The 19010-nt window shown below is 40.2% G+C and overlaps 1 protein-coding gene across 5 annotated transcripts in view; it reads right to left on the minus strand.

The window, feature by feature from the left end:
• Positions 1 to 19010, minus strand: part of ESR2 (estrogen receptor 2) — a 44680-nt gene that overhangs the window by 9590 nt on the left and 16080 nt on the right. For 4 of the 5 annotated variants that reach the window (XM_068192178.1, XM_068192180.1, XM_068192177.1 and 1 more), the window contains exons 3-5: positions 14721 to 14896; positions 11804 to 11920; positions 3275 to 3574 (exon numbers count right to left, since the gene is read on the minus strand). In XM_068192178.1, the coding sequence (XP_068048279.1) occupies positions 3275 to 3574; positions 11804 to 11920; positions 14721 to 14896 (593 nt within the window). The remainder of the gene's footprint in view (positions 1 to 3274; positions 3575 to 11803; positions 11921 to 14720; positions 14897 to 19010) is intronic. The other variant, XM_068192181.1, reaches the window with a different exon arrangement.

Here is a 19010-nt window from a genome sequence, read left to right on the forward strand (position 1 = left end):
ACAACAGATTATCTGCCACACACCCTCGTCATTTAAAACTGCTTTTAGGAAAATATTCACAGAAGTGTGAAATAGTACAAAACTGACAGTTCCAGTTTCCTGGGAAACAACAGCCCAAAGACATTTCAGAGTAAATTTAAATAAACATTTACACTGCCATGTACTGATTTCTCTAGCATAAACAAGGAATTATGAATTATCAGGTTTAAAAACTCTCAGTTGAGTGAGATGTCAGACCAAGTCCCAGGGTTCAATCTACAGGTTCTTGAAAATCCACATTTATCATGGATATCATCTGCTAAACTCGCATTATCAGTGGCCATTGAGCACAGCTGTTAGAAGGACTCTAATTCTCTTCTTCCTAACAATCTCATGTTCCAAAGGTGCAGAAGACAGCAAACAACCACCCCAGCTTTCACTGCAGCCTCAGGAGCCCCACTTAATTTCCTCCAGACTACATTAAACTAATAATTTTTCTCTGTATTACACATCCCTTAGATTGTTGGGTCTATTCCTTATCATTTAATTATAAATTGCTAAGACAGAGAAGACAAAAAAAACTTGTTCTGGATGTGTAAAAACTAGGAAAAGACACACTGCTCTGGTCAGTAACACACTGGGATGCAGAATGAATCCAAATTTCAATATTGTGACATCGTATCGATTTGCAATACAGGTTCAGCAATGAACCATGTAAACTCTTTTAGACTAGGTTAGCAAAGCAAAAGGCAACTATAGAAGCTGTGTTCTGCTGCATGACAACCAAGAATTAAAATATTTGGAATTCAGAAGGAAAAAAAATCCAGATGTCAGCTTCTATTTTACTGAGAAACAAAACAATATACTCCATTAGGCTGAAAGTCCAGAACAAAAATACAGCCACAGAGTAAAATTCATAACAAAAGACTGTCATTAAATATTAAACATGAAAATTTCACAAAATGTAAACATGTTTTTTTCCTATTTAGGCAAAAAATTACTGTTAATACAATAAGGAACTTTTTTTTCACCTCCAGTGAGTGTCAAAATAATATCCAATAATAACTTGAGATGAATGGACTTCAAACCTAGGCACACAAAGCAAATATTCATCTTTTCAGAAAGTAAAATTACTGCTCACTGGGCCATTAGTCAAGAACTCTCTATTTTTTCCTAAGACATCACCTCCAGGAACCAGGCAGGGATGGTCATGATTACCTTCAGGCAAGGGTTTTTGAAAAAATAAAATTCCATTACCTGAGCTTTAGTCATCACAGCTTTTTAAAGAAAAACAAAAAACAAACAAACAAAAAAAAAAAATCAATCCTCATTGAAGTTAATGGTCCAACTGCCATGTAATATGGCAGTGCCACTTGCGATTGGGTGCACGTTAAACATCACATCTATTTTTGGCATTACTCTGAAGTGCTCTTTTTTTCTGTTCTCTGTAACAGGAGTGATCAGAAAAAACAGAGACACAAAGTGTCAGCATTCCCAAGAACTGTTTTGAAGGGGTTTGATTGCGTCAATGGGTTTTTTTCATACAGTTTTCTTACTGCCAAGAAAAAGGTTTTCTTTCTGACATATGTTGAAAATAAACTAAAAGTGACCGATGTCAAAATTCAAGTTGGTTTGGAAACTGATTTTGTAGGGAAAAAAAAAAATCTTAACTGGTGGAAGGTTTGGGTTTCTGGGCTTGTTTTTCCAAAAAAAATAAAAGTCTCAGAGTTAAAAAATAGAAATTAATAATAATCAGAAAATGGAAAAAGTTGGGGGTTTTTTCCCACTGAAATACTGGTTAAAACGAGATAATTTTCTAAGACTGATTTTCCTTCACAGTTCACTTCCTACCAGATAAACATAACTAAGTGGAGTCCTCTGAAATAGCACCTTTTAATCACATTTTTATGATTAGACAAGAAATTATAACAATAGATACCATTTAACCCCTTATGGTTACTTACTTCACAGTTATTTTTGGAGTTCCTTAAGCTACAAAAAATGAGTCTAAAGGATTTGGGCTCTCAGTTTTTAAACATCCCACATTAACAGCAAAACTATCATCACTTTGTAGACGTCCAGCGTGGTTTGAGATGCTCTAGGGTGCAAACATCTCCCCAGCAGCTGGCCTGGAATCTGCACATCCCAAAATCACCGCACCTGGACCCTCCAGCACCGTGTGTGCGAGTGCTCTGCCCCTGGGAGATGTGTTCAGCAGCTGGAGCTGGAAGCACATCAGCCACTCCACCTAGACCTGAAGGAGGATGTGCTTCCCTGATGGCTAAATTCCTAATTTAAGGATTAAATGAAATATTCTCCTCCAAGTTTGCTTCCTGCACTGTGCACACACGGTGTTTCCGGAGGAAGGGTTCCTGTCATGTTTTCCCATGAGTGTTCTCCAGCAGCAGCAGCTCTTTACAGTGCACACCAGGACAAGGGCAGGGCACACACCAGCACACCTTGAATCCTTCAGCACAAAATCCAGGAGAGGATCCATGGAGTGCTGGCCCCCAGCAGTGCACTCTATCTGAAGCTCAGGATCAAGCTCCATACTGCTATGGGTCCACCAATTATTCCATGCTTTCAGTTCACTTTTAGTTTTTATTCTGACTGTTTTAGTCACGGGTACTTAATGTAGAAGACACTGCAAATGTTCACCATTTCTGGTTTGGGAGAAGTTAAATGGTTCATTGCCATGATGCCATGGAGACATTTGAGACATTCCAGGCACTGACACAGGTAGTCGTACTGCAGTGCCTGTTCTGGGTGCTGCCAACAACCAAAAGGACCCTTACTGATTTTTGTTTTGAAGGAGTGCACATGATAAATCTGAAATCAATACTGAGCTCCCCTGATGTTTTTCTGTAGCAGCTCTGTCAAATGAATCAATTGCAGACACCCAGGAGTTGGACACTGTTCAGTTTTCACCAACTACTAGAAACCTTCTATCAGGACTCAAGAAAGAATTTGGTGTTAAATGAACCTCTAAATCAGCTTAATCAAGTATTTGTAGCTGAGGTAGAAATTACCTACAACATCACCTCTGCTTTGTAGCAAAATGAACGAGTATTTGAGTAAGACCAAACAGCAAGTTATGGGTTATACTGAGTCTAAATCAAAAAACATCCAGGTTAATTACTGAGTGCAATAAACTCTCCATTACTGAGCAGGACAGAAAGCTTGACTTCTACACCGTGCACTTACTGTGCTGCTCTGTCACCACAGAGCAGAGAAGGACACACTGCCGGGTAAAACCATGGACCGAAACAAATGAGAACAAGCCTGAATTTCTCACCAGGAATCTTCTTGGCCCAGCCGATCATGTGCACCAGCTCTTTGTCCGCCAGCTTGGTCAGGGACATCATCATGGAGGCCTCGGTGAAGGGTTTGCTGGGCCGGCTGACCAGCACGTGGGGCGGCTCTGCCTCCAGCAGGGTCAGCACAAACTGCTCAGGGCTGACGGCGCTCAGCAGGATCTCCTTCACCCGCGTGGCCGCCTCGTTGTACCTCTTGGCTCTGCCCAGGCAATGCGCGCGGTCCTCGGCGTTGCGGTGGCTCCGCAGGATTCGGTACCCGCAGCGTTCTCTTCTCGAGCCTGCCACAAGAGGCACGCAGCTGCATTGGAGAGTTTTTCCCACTGAATTTTCCTCCCTTATGTGAACCCAAATGTTTGGGGAGAAGGAGGAAAACCCTTTAATACCAGATGTTGTAATACTGAACGTTAAGTTTCTAGGACATTCAGCACAGACTTAACTCTGTCCCCACTGACTTCAGCTGAGGGGTTTTGTTTATTCTCTTAAACAAAAATAAAGTTTAAAAATGTTTGGTTTTGAACCTCAGTTAACTTGTTTTAAAAGTCTAGTGGAAAACTCCCATTGACAGCAAAAAGATATAAATCAGGTCTTTAAAGGCAAATAAAGATAGCTGACTGTAAATTTTGTTTTATATGTAAACGGAGGAAATAAAAGACTCAAAAGTCTGGGCCGTGTTACAGATTAAATGCTTCAGGAACAAGCACAGCTGGGCCTCAAAGTTAGCTGGATGCTCAGCCAGGAATTCACAAGATTCAAACCATTTTCTCCCCACGCCCCAAAAACCTAGCAGGAGTTTCTCTAAAGGGAATTCAGATATCTACAACTAAGAGCAAACGCCCTGTGCGGAGTTCTGTCTGCAGAAGGCTAATTCTATTGCAAAGAGCAGTCCTTTTTCATTCCCAGATTGAATTAATTATTCATTCTGACAAATCTAAACATTGTTCAATTCTTGGTCAGTGTTATTGGTAGCATCACTGTTACCTGTTTTTGCATAGCTTCCAAGGAAAGAGTCTAAAAGCTTCTCCAAAACCATAACATTCATAAAATACTCAGCTATAGCTCTACTTCAGCTAGCAAAGAGGTCCAAAGATATGCCAAATTAAAAATAGGACAGTGGGGGCACAAAGAATTAATATCAGCTACTGTTGACAAGGCTTTGTCTTGCTAAATAAGATGCTGGGTGAATGCAGACTCTCGGGCTCATGTGGCAGAGGAACCTCAGGTGGAGGTGGCTTTTCAGGTCCCAGTCCTGTCACATCTTCAGCAGCTGCAAACAGCATTTTGGTCAGTCTGTGGGAGGGGTGAATGCTAAAGCCAGTCAGGAACAACTTGATTGAATAAGGACCAACAGAGTATTCCAGGATTTTTAGGATGTAGATCTTTCAGTTATCCATGGCTCTCACTCACTTCAGTAAGCCATATTGTATGCAGGAGAAAGTTAAAGAAGTTCTCATTAAAGAGGTTCTGAATATTGGAGAACACACTTTCCCTTTTCTCTTGGAAATCCAAGAGACTGGAGAAGACCAGTAGGCAACGCTGGTTTGATGAACAGACCTCAGGCACAGAGCCACCCAAGTGGGACAGGCCCTTTGGAACTGGAAGTATTTCTCAGCTGCAAGTCCAGCTTAAGGCCTGCACCATTTGGAGAAAGGATGGTTTTGCAACTTTGAAAAGGATGGGGGTATGTTGTAGATGTCGGTGAACCCAATGGGAAGAATGATGATGTTTGACTTATTTCAGAAGGCTGAATGAATTCTTTATTATATTATTAATATACTATATAAAAGAGGATACTAAAAACTACATGCTACTCTCTCTAACTATCCTAACTAACTCACCTCACAACTCGTGACCCTGTTCTCCAGAATCCAGACACAGGTGGATCCGATTGGCCATCAGGCCCAAACAATCCACCGTGTTCCAACCAGGCATTCGCTCTAGGTAAACAATTCTCCAAACACATTCCACAAGAGAAAAACAAGGAGCAGAAATAGAAATTGTTTTCTCTTTCACTTCTCTCTGTGCAGCTTTATAAAAACCCTGAGAGAGAGAGAAATGTGCTTGCCACATGGGTGTGATGAAACGGGCTGAGCGCAGACAGGATATTTGCACAAATAATGGATTGAAGGAAATAAATAATTTGTAGAACCAAATGCTTAGCCAAATGGCAGCTAGCTAGAAGTTGCCAGAGCAGAAGAATAGCAACTAAGGGAAGGCAACATATCAGCAGAGACAGTCAGGGCATGAGACATTATCTTATGTAGATTCGTGGAATGAGACTTGATGAAAATACCCAAAAAATGTTCCATGCAGAAGTACAGAAGTAACAAAGCAATTTCTTCCACCATCAGTCTGGGCAAATCCTTCCTGAAATGAGTCAAAGGCCACCAAGGCATAGACTATATTCTACAAAGACACCTGGATAATGCAGTGAACTCTCCGCTAAGCCTCATTTCTTGACTAATGCACAAAGGTCAAGAGGAAAATCTTGAAGTGGTTTGTTAGCTTCCAAAAAATACTAGAACAGCACAGCAGGCTGCAGACTGTTCTGAAATCATGTAATGCACAGAAGGTATGTATTTTCCATCAGGGAAGACAAAAAGTAAAGGCTCAGAATGAAATAGGCAACTGGAATGAGAGGACAGCTGAGGAGATGCCCAGGTGCCAGGTTGCTCTGCCTACAGAGCTGCACGGCCCTGATCTCTACAGCATGGGAGAGACCATAACCACAAAGAAAGCAAGCACATTGTTTTCACTATTTAGAAAGCTGCAGCACATTTCCCTGGGGCACCTTGAAATACAGAACAAGAAAAATAGCAAAGGGGATAAAAGCTATGGGCAGAATAGAATAAAAATTTTCTTGGGCTATCCAAAAATACCAGATACTCTGTGACATGCATTATCTGAATTATCCTTTCCAATTAACTGTTGTAAAGACATTTAAATAACATTTTGTAGCTTATAAATATAAATTTAAGCTTATATAAATATAGAGAAAATATAAACACACAGATAATTGAGCAGATACTTTAATGAATATCTAAGAAATCAAATTTAAAAGCAATTTAAAAAGAACGTCAGCATTCTGTTCTAATTGACAAGATCTTAAACAATTTCCATCTGCGCAGCTGTACTCAGTGCTCCATCTAAAGATAATTCAATCAGGTTATGATTTTGAGTGTATTAAAGGTCTCAAGACTTGTGGAGGGTTCTTACTGGGAACTAGCAAACCCCTTTAAATTATTTTAGGTTATTTAACTGAATCGAGTTCCTTATTCCTATTATATAAAATATGCTCCATTTAAAACATATACCAAATTTCTATAATAACATTACCAGTGCAGAAAGCCACACTAGGAGTATTACATTTCCACATAAAAAACTTGCTACTAAAGAAAATATAACTGATGACAAAAACAAGGTGGGAAAAAAACCCAACAAAAGCAGATTCTGAGTTATTTGTGGTATTTTTTATTCACCAGATATTGCCAAAGCAGAAGTAGGCTGAATCACCAAGCAGTGTGCATAAAAGATACTTAAAAGAGATACCATTTATTAATACTTTCTATTTTTTTCTACTTGCATTTAAAGTAAAAGAAAGCTATATTTAGACTTTCTAGTCAGCTGACACAGCAGAAAACACCAGTCTTTCCAATTAACACAACAGCTTTCAACAACGTAAAGGAGCTTCTTGTCTTTCTATTCAAATCCGTAGTTAAGGCAGGACCAAGAAGTTTTTCATATATATATATATATATATATATGTATATTAGCATACAACAGACATGTATAACTGTTTATAAAACTATATGTTATAAATAATTATCAACCAGCCTCATGTTTTGCTAAAGTAGATACAGAGATGTGGATCGATGTATGTAATGGCAGAGAAATAAAATACAGCTTCCCAGATTAGGGGCTATCTTTGATTTTACTACAAACTCCCTAACTGTTCTTAGTATCTAATATTCATTTCTATAAAGGTAACTCAGGCAATTGCAGAAGTGCAAAATTATCAAATCCCTCATTCTTCCTACCACATTCTCCTTATTTAGAGCTATTTTGTGCAAGAAAATTGCTGTATTCAGCTGAGAATGCTGGACCAAGGGCAAGACCTTGAGCTACAGCACCAAAGACCATGGTTAAATGACCCCAAGTTATAAGAAGTAAGGCACATTGAAAAAAAGTCATTAAAATGAGCCTGTTGTTCACTCAGCCACAGCAGGTATTACTGGCAGTGAAGCACTATTTTTGAAGCTCTGCAAATTCTCTGAAAATCACAAATGCTGTCTGATATGGTGGGCAGTCCCATGGCATGCTGCCCTTCATGCTGATTCTGCTCCCTGGCAATGGCTCACATAACTAACCAATTCTGTAGCAACTGCAGATTCTACCACTGGATATTTTATAATCAGTTTTTGAAAGTGTGTGAGTTTAAACCTGCTCCAGTACATATTGGTAAATCATTATCACTCCAATCACCTTGCAAAGCAAATGCAAATACATACTCCAGAGCAGACTCAAATTGAATTCTCAAGAGTAGAGCCACTGACAAAGGAGCCGCCGTCTGTCTGTGCGCACATGAGAACGTGAGCCGAAATTATAGTGGTTGCTACAAAAGCTGAAATTCAGTTAATACATCTGATGTCCAGGGAAGGTCTTGAAACATTTTGTCTCCACTTATTTTCTGTGTGAAAAGTACTTCACAGTATTTCAACTGCACACAGCAGCCACACACAGGAGAAAGGGCCAAATCCTGAACCAGCCCACAAAGAAATCTGTTTTCCTTCCTGCAAACTTGTCAAATGATGCCAGGATTCAAGAGTAGCATCTCTCCATCACTTGAGTGTGGCCTCTCAGCCTCCTCACTCAGGGCTGAAAGGAGCTTTACCTTTGGAACAATTTCAACATGTTGAGAACTGACACATAGGGAAAAAGATACAGGAACAGTGCAGAGGAGGGAAATAAAAGTCAGAGAAACTGAAAACTCCTTGTGAAAGTAAGTCTATTTGAGCCTCAGGAAGCAAACCAAAAGCAAAGCAGGGCATAGCTGCTCCAAGAGTGAAAAGTGATGAAGCAACTCCCCTCTTCTTCACTGCCTTTGACAAATAGGTCATGTCCATTTCAGCTTCCCGGGTAAACAGAGTTTTCTTGGCAGAGTTTACTGCAGTTTTTCTGTTTCCTTTGTTCCTGCAACTGATGACAGTGCAATTTTTTTGTTAATTATTTTTCTACCACTGTTAGGAGTCCTACTGCCAAACTTTAGCTGTAGCTTCCTTGTTGGAACAGCAGGGCACATAGATTTCCTGCAGAGGAATTGGCAGATGCAATGTCAACGACCCATTGCTTTTGGCAATGATGGTATATTTCATAGGAAAATCCAGTTTCACCTTAATACAAGGCACCCCAAGCTGTCCTCCACCAAAACACCTGTGGCTTGTTGGGCTGACTTCATAACATTTCTGAAGGCCACGGCATCCAAGAGAATTTCAGACCAAGAAGCTGTAGAGCAACACTTTTCTGCCGTCTCCTACTGCATGGAAGATGGCCTGTACTGCTTAATCAGATTTGGGCACATAAACTTGTTTTAAAGAGGTTCCTAAGTGTGTGTTTTCTCTCGAGTTGTCTATTGATGATATGCAAAGTGAGGATTTAAAGGTATGATGGGAATGGTGACAAGACTTTATGAAGAGCTCTCAAACTACAAAGTGGCAATTGAACTTCTTTTATCACTTCTGCTGGACACAAGTCTCCACTGAGCAAAAATGCACTCACAAACCATTCCATCCCATCCAGGGCTTTAGCAGATGTGAACCAATCCTTTCACTAAGTGACCTCAGAAAGGAGCAGAGATGCAGAAAAGCCATCATTAAAAACAAAGTGTTCTCTTTTATGGCTTTCTACAATAAAAAGTTTTTATTAAAGCACAGTTCTTGTGAGAAAATGTCTGAGAGATAATCGCTCTGGTCTGCAGGAAATGGCATTTACATTTCATGCAGGAAATACTGTCTTAAAATCTATCTGGTTTAAATGTCTGTCACCATGTGTCCATACACCAGCATTACTCACAGGTGCCACCTAACTCATCAGGTGACTCAGACAGTTCTGAGTAATTTCTTTTTTTCTGAAAATAAATTGTTCAGACTCACAAATTAAATTCTAGAGAGTTTCAAGCTTTAGTGCTACTATTAAAAAAAAATAATTATTTAAAAATACAGTTCCTTTTTTTCCAGTTATAGTTTCAATGTCTTTTTTCTTTTTGTCTGGCATAGTCATCGATGTCCTGCCGAAAATCATTATTGTAGAAAAACATGTTCATGAATATGTGACAAGATTCGAGGCAATACAGGCTAGGACATAAGTGCATACTATAATTTATTGCTTGTAATACCACAGTGCCTATGAGGTCTAATGCCACATCAGGACTTTCTGGACAGCTAGAATAAAAGGATTAATATTAGGCAAGCATTGTGGAGGTCTACCTTATAATATCATTATGGAATCAATCTTTACCAAACCTTTCCAACTCCAGAACTGGGGCTTTATAGAAACTGGGGCTTGGAAAAACTTTGAGCAAAATTCTGAGTCATGCAAATGACCAAAAGACAGTGGCACCATTCAGAAAGTAAGATTTTGAAAGCAATCTTATTTGCAGGCGTAAAGCTTTCCTTCTTAGAGGTAAGACCAAACACCAATAAAGTTGAGATGCACCATCGTTGCAGGAAAAGACAGGAGCTTCACACAGAAATAAGCATCTGACTTGAGTAGAAGAAACTAAATGTACTTGAGGAGTACAAAAATAATACAAGGAACAGCTGAAATTTCAGTTCTACTCTGGGAGTTGTCAGCTAGAAATGAACAGGGAGACTGCAGTCATAACAGATCATGGTGTGATTATGAACTGCCAGCATGATGTTACCTTGAAAAAGGCAAATAGGATCCTGGGATGTGAGCAGAGGAAAGCTCCTGCAGCCACAGAAACGTATCAGTGCTACTGCAGTGAGCAGAGTCACCGGAATGCTGTCCATGATTCTGGGCATCCAAGTACAAATTGGGTTATCTCTGCCTGGAGCAGTTGGAGGGACAAGCCACCCTGATGATTTCCAGATTCATCTACCTTTCTATTTTGCAAGAGGAGAAGTTTTCTTGCTTTATTTAGCCAACTAAAACAAAGGTTGTGAGGGGATATGATGCAGTCCTTAAACAAAACCAGGCCATTAACAACAAAGAGAAGAGGAGCCTCTATGCTAAAAGACAATGTTGTTGAAAGAAAAAAAGGACATTAATTGTTCAGCAATAAATGCAGGCTGAAATTCTAAACAATGTTCCTAATGAAAGAAGTCATATTTTGCAAACAGTCTGCAGATCAAAGCTGTGGGAGGATGAAAATGGTGTCTAGTTTTGAAACAGAAATAGGTATCTGCATTAAATGGCATGAAACAAGATACACGCCTGCAAATCATGGAGAGCCAAGCACAGGGACCTTCTTCTGTCCACTCCAGTGCTCTTATGGGTTATTTTCCCAGCCCATTTCTATTGCATACATTGGGGAATCTATAAGAAACAGCAAACCTTGACTGTAAGCATACATTAGATTGAAACATTTCTGAAATAATTTTTTTTCTTAAAAGTAACCTTTAAATCATAATCTATAAATGATCAACTGCATTGAAGTCCCATTGCTGTAAGTACAAGACAGGGATAAAAGAAAAAGCTGGATAGTTCTGAGTGGTGCAGTGACAAACAGTGGTGGTTCACTATTTCTTTTGGTAGAAGAGCTGTGGGGCATCATCTTAAGACAGCCTGTTCAAAAAAAGGAACTGCCTTCCCAATGCCTTCCCCTCGCTGCCCCACCAAAGCCTGGTAACCAGAGAGCTGGTTCTCCCCAGGATGGGTGGCCAAGCTGCTGAGGAATATCAGAGATGCTAAGCCTTTATAGGGTTAAAAAGAGGGACAATGGAAAATCTATCATTCTACTGATGTCCCCAACCAGTAATTTTTGGAAGCTGAGAGCTGACAGCAGTAGTTCCACGTAGGTGCTGCTCTCATTCCTACACTCCTCCTGAGGCACCCACTCTTGCCACCATCAGAGGTGGAATGCTGGGTTAATTAATTACTGCTTCGATGTGACACTGCTGCTCCTGCAGTGCATCCAAGCAGCACAGCACAGGTTCCTTTACTTCACATGAGCAAAGACTGGCTCTGGAAGGTTCTGAAAGCAGCAGCTCTTGATTTCCCATTCTGCATGGCACAGAAGTAACTTGTGTCCCCAAAGCTCTGCAGAGGTTATATGGTTTTCACTCTTAACCTACACCTTGCCCCTTCCCACAGGTCTGAAAACAAGTCTTCTTCAGCTTTAAGAATCAGTTAATTCCTTCCTAGAAAACCTTGCTTTAGTTGTTGTGCCTTCTTAGGATTCCAAGGGAAACAAGATGCAGAATGGGCTGAAGGGAAGAAAAAAACCAAAACCAGCAAAATCCCAGTTCAGAACGCAGCCATGCCAAACTCACCACATTTCATCATCCCCACTTCGTAGCATTTCCGCAGCCGGCACGCCTGGCAGCTCTTGCGCCGGTTTTTGTCTATTGTGCACTGATTGGTGGCTGGGCAGATGTAATCATTGTGTCCTGCAGCAGGGCAAGAAGGGAAAATTTAACATTTCCAGCCATCTTGGTCATTTCCCAAATCAGGAACGTTCTCAACTTTAAACAACTCAGCTTTTTCGTGTACATATATCTAAGCTCCTTAAATTCAACTGATGTAAAAATGCTTATTTGTCCTGTATTTTAAACATCAGCCTGTGGCCTCAAAATTAACCAGACAGCATTACTCAGCTTTATAGTGGTGACTGTCAGATAACCAAGCACCTTCTAAAACCAACTAATTTTTTGAAAATGGAACATACACTTTTGTGGAAATTTGTTCCCAACCTCCAATTTCTTACTGTATACTGGGAGTCTATAGCTGGCAGATACCAGATTTTCTTTTTTCCCTCAGCAGAATTGAAAAGAGCAGCTTCAGTCCTGCAAAGATTTAAGTAAAGTACAGCTCTCTTTACTGAACTCTGATGTGGTGAGTTCCAGGAATAAAGAAGCCTTTGGAGGATTGACCCTGGACCAAAGTTAACCAAAAAAAAAAAAAAAAAAAAAGCACCAAGATAAAAGCAGACGGGTATGAAATAATGCATCCTGTAACTACAAAGAAAAACACAAGATCATAAGTAGAGGGTGCAAGTGTTAGATATTCTGGACAAGTGTTTATCTTACTTTCATCAGTTTTCACTGCAGCCTCTTCTGTTCTCTCCTTATTCTTTCCCACATTGCCTTGTTCCCACCCAACCCCTTTACGTTACTGTATTTTATTAATCAATAATCTGGTCCAAAGGTTTATTACTGTAAACTGGACTTGGGTACATGCCTGGTGTAAATACAGTTGAATCATCTCCTGCCAAATAGTGGAACTAGCTCTTGCAGCAATTACCAAAGGATGCAAAAAATATTCGCTCATTTACTTTTCTTAATTTCTTTTCTCCCAGGTGGCTTTTTTAATTGGTTTGGGTTTGGTTTTTTTTTTTTCCCAACCAAGAATAAGATCAGGCAAAAATACAGCTACTAGAGTGGGTTTTTTTTTTCCCACTTGGCAAAAATCCAAGAGTTCATGTCCCCAAGAGTAATTACTTAACTGAACCATTGTGACTATTGCCATGCAAAATTAGAATTATTTTAACCTTGAATTTTTGAACTGACAGTTTTAAAAAGAAGAGATCGCATACAGTTTGTTCCATTTCTTACTGGCAGATATGACTGAAAAACAAATTACTGTTTATCACTCTTCACACAACATGGAGGGAGAGGAGGAGGAAGCTCTCAGTTGCAGACAGGAATATAAAGTGATTTAAAACTCTTGTGGCCTTGGGATAATTTAACTTGCAGGCAGATGTTCAGCGATGTGGGACAAACAGACTGCTCTACAAACTCAGACAAGCCAAGGAGACCACACACAGTTGCTTAGTCATACTTCTAATTTTAATTTTATTAATAAGGCCAACATTTTGGTCTATGGCAGGCCTAGAAGTCTTTTATTTTAATACACAATATCCCGCATAACAACCATTGCAACTGAGTGCTTGATAAGTGTTTTATGGTAAGAGCTGGTTTTATTTTATTTGCCTTTTTTTATTCTTTCGTTTGAATTACAAACACCATTACCTGACAGGGTACACTGAGGTGTACAAAAGACCACAGTGGGTAACTTGCTGGTGGCCCAAGTACATGTGAGCAACACAGAGCAGGCAAAGCATTGACTTGACAGAAAACACCTTGAGATCGAATTCAGTCTCCATTTGTGACAAACTGGACACAAAGGTCTCTTCGATTATTTTAGAAATCCAAAGTACTTGCACCAGCTCGTAGAAATTGCTATTCATCTCTGCAGAATTTGCACAATGAATGGAAAAGGCAAAACAAGTTCTGAATTAAATTTGATTCTACTAGTGGCACCATCTCTGCCATACTGAGCGAAAAGAAAATATCTGAAGATTCCTAAAGGCTCTGCAGGCAGAAGAAGAAGAGGAACGTTAAAGATCAAACAGCAGCAGGATTTTCTGCATTGGTATCCATGTGTAGCAGCCAGTGTCAATAGAAACGATTTTCCACCAAAAGACACAAGATGAGGCCAAAGATCAGGATAACTAGGCCAAGGTTAAAGAAACTAAGTGCCCCAGAGCTGCAGCGCAGTGCCTGAGTGGCTTCCACTGGCTGTGACAGCAAATGTGGAGCCCCACAGTTACTTCACACTGCAGCCACACAGCAAACTTGAACCAAATAGCAAATATTTAAGAATTTAAACATGGAAGCGGAAGTCTTAGATAGAGAAACCTGGGAGAGTAAGAGACACTGCAGTGCAGGCTCTGAGGAGTGGAGGGCTGAGCTTTAGCACCTGATATATGCTACACATTTTTTTCCATCCTCCATAGTGTGTAGATATTATACACTATGACTCAACAGCTCCAGGCAATAGACTCTTGTCAGGAAGAGCTCCCAGCAAGAAAAGTCTCCAGATAATTGCTTATTCTTACTGTGCCTATAACAACTAATTCTCAATTACTACAACTAAGCTGGGCCACAAAATCCCATCAGATTCACAGGTCTGCAGTGCCATCCCAGCCAGGCCTGTGCTGCAGGGCCTCACTGTGCTATGCATTCCACCTCTTCTCTGAAGAAATCAATTGCTCACTCTGTAATGTTCCCAGATCTTGATAACATCAGAGCCAAGAGATAAAACGGCCAAATCATGTGTTGCTCTATTTTCAGCATGGAGCACCAAACATCAGGATTTCAGACCAGCTCATTACTAGGTCAACTGCTGCAGCCCCTAGTCACATGAAACAATTTATTTAAGCAGGTTATCAAAACTTGTTTGTCCTACCTTGAATGCTTCTTTTAAAAAATGCTTTGCAGCCTTCGCAGGACCAGACCCCATAGTGGTATCCTGAAGCATAGTCACTGCACACTGCACAGAAGTGGGCATCCTTTTTTGAGCCAGGATTATTTGCAATTGGGCTTGCACAGTCATTGTCATTAGTTTTTCTTTTTAATGTTTCTCTGATAGAAGAGAAAAACATCTGTTATAAAAGAGGAAAAATTTAAACTGCACTGCAAAGAGTTTCAACACTTCCATTGTCTTCTATTCCCTCTCTCTAGAGTCTTCACGTTCCTGAACACAGGAGAGTATGAAACACTACTAAGCCTTTTCTGATAAGATAATTTAAAGCATGTAGTCTGATCCCAGTGATGACACACTAGAAAGATTTAGGCATAAAACTGGACTGCTGCTAAATCAATGACATGAACCCTGGGAAAAATCATGTGGAATGCTGATGGGTCTTGAGGAATTATTGGAAATAATTCTTGCAAGTCCAGGAATTTGTGAACCAAGTGGATTTTGCCTCCTGGTAGCTTCACATGGAAAAGGAGAACTTAGACAGCTCAGACTGACATTATAAATGCTACAATGAACAGAGCTGCAATTGCTTTGTCCTTTTAGTAAGGCAAAAATTACAACACACATCCATTCTCAAGAGCTTCATCCTTAACATGAGGCTTAACTCATCCAATGACATTCTGGAGACAAATAACTGAGGTGTGAATCTCAGCCTACAAGATCAGCTCACGATGTCAGGCAAAGTTTTCTGTTCCAAGGCGACAGCCCACATTGATCACCCTAATGCTAGACAAAAAGAAGTCTGAATTCAAGAAGAATGAAGAAACACAATTAATAAAATACTTCCATGTGTTAAAGAGATTATTGCTCCATATAATATAGTAAGATATAGACATCCCTGAAGTGTTGCAAATAACTCCAACACACAGGAACTATTCTTCATGAAGGGATTAAAATTAAAACAGGAAAAACCATGAGAAACCAGCCTATTCCTGACACCAAGATCCAAACACAAGAGGAAAGGAGCTTAGATTATCAGTAACATTGGGTTTAGGTATAGGAAGCACATCCATTGTATCCTTTTTAAATGGACCTCATTTTTCGGTGGGTTTTGCACATTGTGCTTTCAGGGTCAATACAATTTCTAGACAGAGAGAAAATAGTGTAATGTGCAAACTCTGAGCAGCTCAGAGTTTGAGAAAAGGAATGGTGTGTAGTCAACTTACAGGTATAAACTTAAGCATAGAGGCAGGACTTAGGAACTCTAGAATTTTCCTCATCGAACCTTCCAGAAGGATTAGGGAGGAGAAGAAAAATCAGTTGGGATAAAACATCAGGCAGCATGGTTTATGACTTCTATAGAAAAAGGGCAAGTTTAAACAGAATAGTGGAAGCATGCTGAAAGTGCCGTCAAAGAGGCTTTAACTAATATATTAAAAGTAGATTTTGTGCTGGTTTCCTGCAGGAGGTAAGGACAAATACACCCACATGCCAACTGAAAATCATCAAGTTGGTAAGTTTTTGGAATGGAGGAAAAGGTGCTTCTCGGAGCAAGTTTCAAACTAGAAGAATTAAGATCTTTGTTGTACAATTAGGTTACAGAGATTTTTTTTTTTTTTTTAATTCATTCAGATACAGCAAGGCAGAGGAGTGTAAGTATTTAACAAGCTCAGTCTTTGATTACACACACACACCTCGTTAATAGGTTGGTGAATCACTCAGTTATTTCCCTCTCTGCCATGCTGGGAACACCAGTGAGGGGGAACTCTTCCCAAAGTAAAGGGGCTGTATCACACATGCCCAAAATGCTGCTAATGAAAGGAAGGAAAAGCATTCCTATTCCCCTGTATTTGGAAGCAAAAGTGATTTGGTGTTTCACATTAGTAAAAGAGGTATATTTTAAAGCTTTACTTGGGAAATGTTATCCAATTGTGAGGGTCAGAAGAGGCTCAAAATCAGCTGGAGAGCCTCTCTGTGACCGATTGATACACTGTGGAAAACAATGCCCTTGATAAAGCACTGGGATTATGGATGAAAATAAAGAGAAAACACACACCACAACATCTCGGTGAGGATTGTCATTTTTTACCTCCCAGTCATGCCAAGTGTATTTAAAAAGCACTTTTTCTTTCCTTGCCTAAAATTTAACAACAGCCACCCTGCACACAAGCAAGCTGCAATGCTTCCTCCGGCTTGTGGCAAACAGCCTGCACGCAGCAGAACCATCTGGAGCAAATTCCTGCTGCGGGCCAAGCATCAGAGCTGCTTGTCTGCAACAGCTGCAGCCTCAAACCCCATCAGTTTGTCACCGCTGTCTGTGAGGGCTACAGACCCTGCAGACAGTCAGGGCCTCCAGGTAAACATCCCATATCCCAACACTCAGCATTTCCACACACAGGGCAATCCACAGAGGGCAGCGACCACGTCCCAGCTGCTCAGCACAGGAATGAGCTGCCAGGTCCTGCAGGTGAGCTGGAAGTGGTGGGATGGATGCTCACCATGCTCCTGCACCAAAGGATGCAGGAAAACAGGGGATGTACCCTGGTGGCCACCGAGGACCACATGGTGAAAGATTTATCACTTTACACCTCCTAGTATTCCTCTCTATTTTATGATGGTGGTTTCTATATGGAAATACTTCCTTTCTAAAAAGGAAGTAAGACTTCACTTAAAGTAATAAATCACTGATTTTCTCCTGGTCATCCTTCTTCTCTGAGCAACCTGCTCTAGGGGAAGGTGTCCCTGTCCATGGCAGAGGGGTTGGAACTAGATGGTCTTTAAGACACCTTTCAATACAAACCATTCTGTGAAGAAGAGGTTATACTCCAGAATTTCTTGATTCTTTTTAAGTTAGGTCATCATCAGCTGCATGAGCAATAATCCATATATATCCATACAAATAGCTGATGACTTATTTATTTAAACTCCAGTGGGACAGGTTTGGCTTCCCTTCTGTCTGTTGTAGAGTGGGCACTGCAGAGCATCAGACAGGGTGCTCTTGATCCTGGGTTATTCCAGCTGCTGTCCCAACATCTGGACAGCTTCAAACCCTAACCTTCCCAGGGCTGTCAAAGTTTTGGAACCTTGACCAAAGTGGAAAGAGTTTGGATTACCCCTGTTCACATCAAAGCTGCTTGAGGAATTCTTCTGTATGTAAGTGCTACCCAAAGAGTCTTTCCCAGTCCACACACCTACACTGAAAGCATATTTGCACTCCATAAAGCCCACCCATTGCAGGAGTGTGGGTAGTCTCAAAAATAGCACAAATCCTTTATTAACCATTGAAGTAAAACTGTTACCAGGACACACTATTTTTCATACTCCAAATCACTGCTGAAGTTAAATGAGGAGGCCTATGAATAAACATACAGCTGCAGAAGCAGGAACAGCACCTGCAGACCCTGAGCTTTTATCCATCCAACAAGTGTTGTGCCCAAGAATGGAGCAATTTCATCAGCTGATGATCCAGACGCCGATTTGGGTTTGCAATATGAGTAAATGTGCAGAACAAGAATGTGCTTTTGCAAACAGACTTTCTTGTCAGCTGAAAATTTAGCCTGTGACTCTGCTCTTCACAACAACTTCACAAAGTCAGTTGGGAACAGCAGCAAGAAATAAAGTCAGGCTTTTTCAGCAGCAGCCCCCTTTTAATGTCCTGCATGCTGCTATACTTTAGTATAAGCATCCTGTGACTGCTTATACTAAAACCAAAAAACAAAGAAACACTTCCCTTGAATTTCAAATTAATAAAAAGCCTTCACATCTATTAGAAGTAGTAAAAAAAATAATCTGGGTAAAAATGAACTCAATATTGTATGCAAAGGCAAAAAGAATTAGCACTTCCCTCTTTCACTCAAAGGAACTCAAACAATATTGTATGAAAAGGCAAAAAGAATTAGCATTTCCCTCTTTCACTCAAAGGACTTAATCTGCCAGAGCAAAATTAATTTTGTTACACAAAATAGTACCTAGCTGTCTTGGACTTTTGTTTACACAATATAAACTGCTCCCACACAGAAGCTATTTGTAATGCTCTGTGTTGGTGTATAGTACTCTAAGGAGGTATTGAAAAAAACCCCTCATTTTAGAAGTTACATTAAAAACAAACAAACGAACAACACACACACACCCTGACTGATTTGGTGCCTAGTGGAGGATTTTTTTTTGGTTTTTTTTGCATCGTTTGTTTTTCAGCAGGACCAACAAATCAATTCAAATGCAAAAGGAAAAGACTTGAGCTAAGGAAACTGTACATAATACCCAGCCAAGCTTTAA

Source organism: Anomalospiza imberbis, chromosome 6 (assembly GCF_031753505.1).
Source record: "Anomalospiza imberbis isolate Cuckoo-Finch-1a 21T00152 chromosome 6, ASM3175350v1, whole genome shotgun sequence".
Lineage (NCBI taxonomy): Eukaryota > Metazoa > Chordata > Aves > Passeriformes > Viduidae > Anomalospiza > Anomalospiza imberbis.